Source organism: Cebus imitator, unplaced genomic scaffold (genome assembly GCF_001604975.1).
Source record: "Cebus imitator isolate Cc_AM_T3 unplaced genomic scaffold, Cebus_imitator-1.0 Scaffold419, whole genome shotgun sequence".
NCBI classification, from domain to species: domain Eukaryota; kingdom Metazoa; phylum Chordata; class Mammalia; order Primates; family Cebidae; genus Cebus; species Cebus imitator.
In genome coordinates, this window is record NW_016107734.1 from 455,004 (window position 1) to 457,948 (window position 2,945).

The 2,945-nt window shown below is 48.6% G+C and overlaps 1 protein-coding gene across 1 annotated transcript in view; it reads left to right on the top strand.

The window, feature by feature from the left end:
• The window catches only part of ASL (argininosuccinate lyase), a 15,012-nt gene that overhangs the window by 1,046 nt on the left and 11,021 nt on the right, over positions 1-2,945 (top strand). Inside the window, exon 2 of the mRNA XM_037731774.1 lies at positions 82-165. Within this exon, the coding sequence (XP_037587702.1) occupies positions 82-165 (84 nt within the window). The remainder of the gene's footprint in view (positions 1-81; positions 166-2,945) is intronic.

Here is a 2,945-nt window from a genome sequence, read left to right on the forward strand (position 1 = left end):
GGATCGGGTGGGACCAGGGCAGGGGTTCTGGCTGCTGACACCTGCTCACCTGACCCCTGGCATTGCTGCTACCTGCTATAGGTGGCTGAGGAGTGGGCCCAGGGCACCTTCAAACTCAACCCCAATGATGAGGACATCCACACAGCCAACGAGCGCCGCCTGAAGGTACGGCCCCTGCAGCCCCACCGCTTTCCTGGCCTCCCCTCTCTACCCAGTCCCGGGCCACTTTGAGCATTAGCACCATCGTTCTGTTTACTTCACCACTGGCAGACAGCAGCAGAAACCTCAGGACATGGGCCAGGTGCAGTGTCTCATGCCTGTAATCCCAGCCCTTTGGGAGACCGAGGTGGGTTGGATCATCTGAGGTCAGGAGTTCAAGACCAGCCTGGCCAACATGGTGAAACCCCGTCTCCACCAAAAATACAAAAATCAGCCATGTTTGGTGGCAGGTGCCTGTAATCCCAGCTACTTGGGAGTCTGAGGCAGGAGAATCGACTTGAACCTGGGAAGCAGAGGTTGCAGTGAGCTGAGATTGTGCCACTGCACTCCAGCCTGGGCAACAGAGCGAGACTCCATCTAAAAAAAAAAAAAAAAAGAACAAAACGTAGATGTCTACATATCATCTCTTTGCCCTTCGCTCCTGGGAAATAAGGGGTCACCCAGTGACCTCCTAGAAGGGCAGTGACAATGGAGGGTGCCAGGGTGCTCTTCAGAGCCGAGGGAGTGGTAGGAATTGGGATCTTAGTCTTGCTCCAAGCTGTGAGGGAGAGTTGCAAGGTATCATGCTCGGTGGAGACCAGAACCAAGCCCAGAGGCCCCGGTGGAACAGGGGTGAAGAGCATGGGTTCTAACTTCAGACTGGGCTGCAGCCCTGGCTCACCCACCCTGAGTGAGGGCAGGCTGCATGCCTCTCTGTGCCTCAGTTTCCCCGTCTCCATAATGGAATTGTATTGGTACCTACCCCAGAGGGTTGTGTCAGCAATTAGGATGGCACCTGGCACCTTGGCCAGTCACAGGAAAGGTTCCAGAAGCTCTGCTGTGGTCCCAGGGGTGCGTCGGGCCCTGCCACCATCTCCTTGGAGTGGTGTCATCTGGTGGGAAAGAAACCCCAACTTCAAGGCCAGATGCAGTGGCCCATGCATGTAACCTGAGCACTTTGGGAGGCGAGACAGGAGGATCACCTGAGGATCACCAGCCTGGCCAACATGGTGAAACCCCGTCTCTACTAATAATACAAAAATCACCCGGGTGTGGTGGTGGGCGCCTGTAGTCCTAGCTACTCAGGAGGCTGAGGCAGGAAAATCTCTTGAACCCAGGAGGCAGAGATTGCAGTGAGCCGAGGTCAAGACAGTGCATTGCAGCCTGGCCGACACAGCAAGACTCTGTCTCAAAAAAAAAAAAAAAAAAAAAAAAAAAAAAAAAAAAAAAAAAAAAAAAAAAAAAAAAAAAAAAAAAAAAAAAAAAAAAAAAAAAAAAAAAAAAAAGAAGTGTAAAAGTTTCTCAAAGATGATCTCCATGAACAACCAAATAAAAAAGTATTCAACTACATTAGTCTTTAGGGAAATGCATATTAAAGCCACAGTGAGATGTTACTCTACGTCCAGATGTTGGTATGTATGTGAAGCACCAGGAACTTTTAAATATGGGTAAAAGTGTAAATTGGTATCATTGAGATCATTAGGCATCTACCTTAAAGTCTTGATTTGGTGTCCGGGTGTGGTGCCTCATGCCTGTAATCCCAGCACTAGGGGAGGCCAAGGTGGATGGATTACTTGAGCCCAGGAGTTGGAGACCAGCCTGGCCAACATGGTGAAACCCTGTATCTACTAAAATACAAAAAAATAGCTAGGTGTGGTGGTGTGCGCCTATAATCCCAGCTACTCCGGAGGCTGAGGCACCAGGAGAAGGCACAGGTTACTGAGAGCTGAGATTGTGCCACTACACTCTGCCCTGGGTGACGGGGCAAGACTAGATTACCATTTTGAGATGCTGGCAGTATTCTATATCTTTTGTTTTCTTTTTTTTTTTTTTTTTTTTTTTTTATTTTTTTTTTTTTTTTTTTTTTTTTTTTTTTTTAGACAGAGTTTTGCCCTTTTGGTGCAGGCTGGAGGTGCAGTGGCACAGGCTCAGCTCACTGCAACCTCCACTTCTGGGTTCAAGCAGTTCTCCTGCCTTAGCCTCCCAAGTAGCTGGGATTACAGGTGCCCCCCAGGCCTGGCTAATTTTTTGTATTTTTAGTAAAGATGGGGTTTTATCATATTCATCGGTCTGTTCTTGAACTTCTCACCTCAAGTGAGCCACCACACCCGGCGTATTTACTTATTTTTTGAGACGAAGTCTTGCTCTGTCACCCAGGCTGTAGTGCAGTGGTGTATTCTCAGCTCACTGCAACCTCCACCTCCTGGATTCAAGTGATTCTCCTGCCTCAACCTTCCTAGTAGCTGGGATTACAGGTACGTGCCACCATGCCCAGCTATTTTTGTTTGTTTGTTTTTGTTTCCTTTATTTTTTTAAATTTTATTATTTATTTATTTATTTATTTATTTTCTGAGATGGAGTTTCGCTCTTGTTACCTAGGCTGGAGTGCAATGGCGCTATCTTGGCTCACCGCAACCTCCGCTTCCTGGGTTCAGGCAATTCTCCTGCCTCAGCCTCCTGAGTAGCTGGGATTACAGGCACGTGCCACCATGCCCAGCTAATTTTTTGTATTTTTAGTTGAGACCGGGTTTCACCATGTTGACCAGGATGGTCTCGATCTCTTGACCTCGTGATCCACCCGCCTCAGCCTCCCAAAGTGCTGGGATTACAGGCGTGAGCCCGGTTGCTTTCTTTTTTTTTTGTGATGGAGTTTCACTCTGTCACCCATGCTGGACCAGTGCAGTGGCGTGATCTCAGCTCACAGCAACCTCTGCCTCCCAGGTTCAAGTGATTCTCCTGCCTCAGCC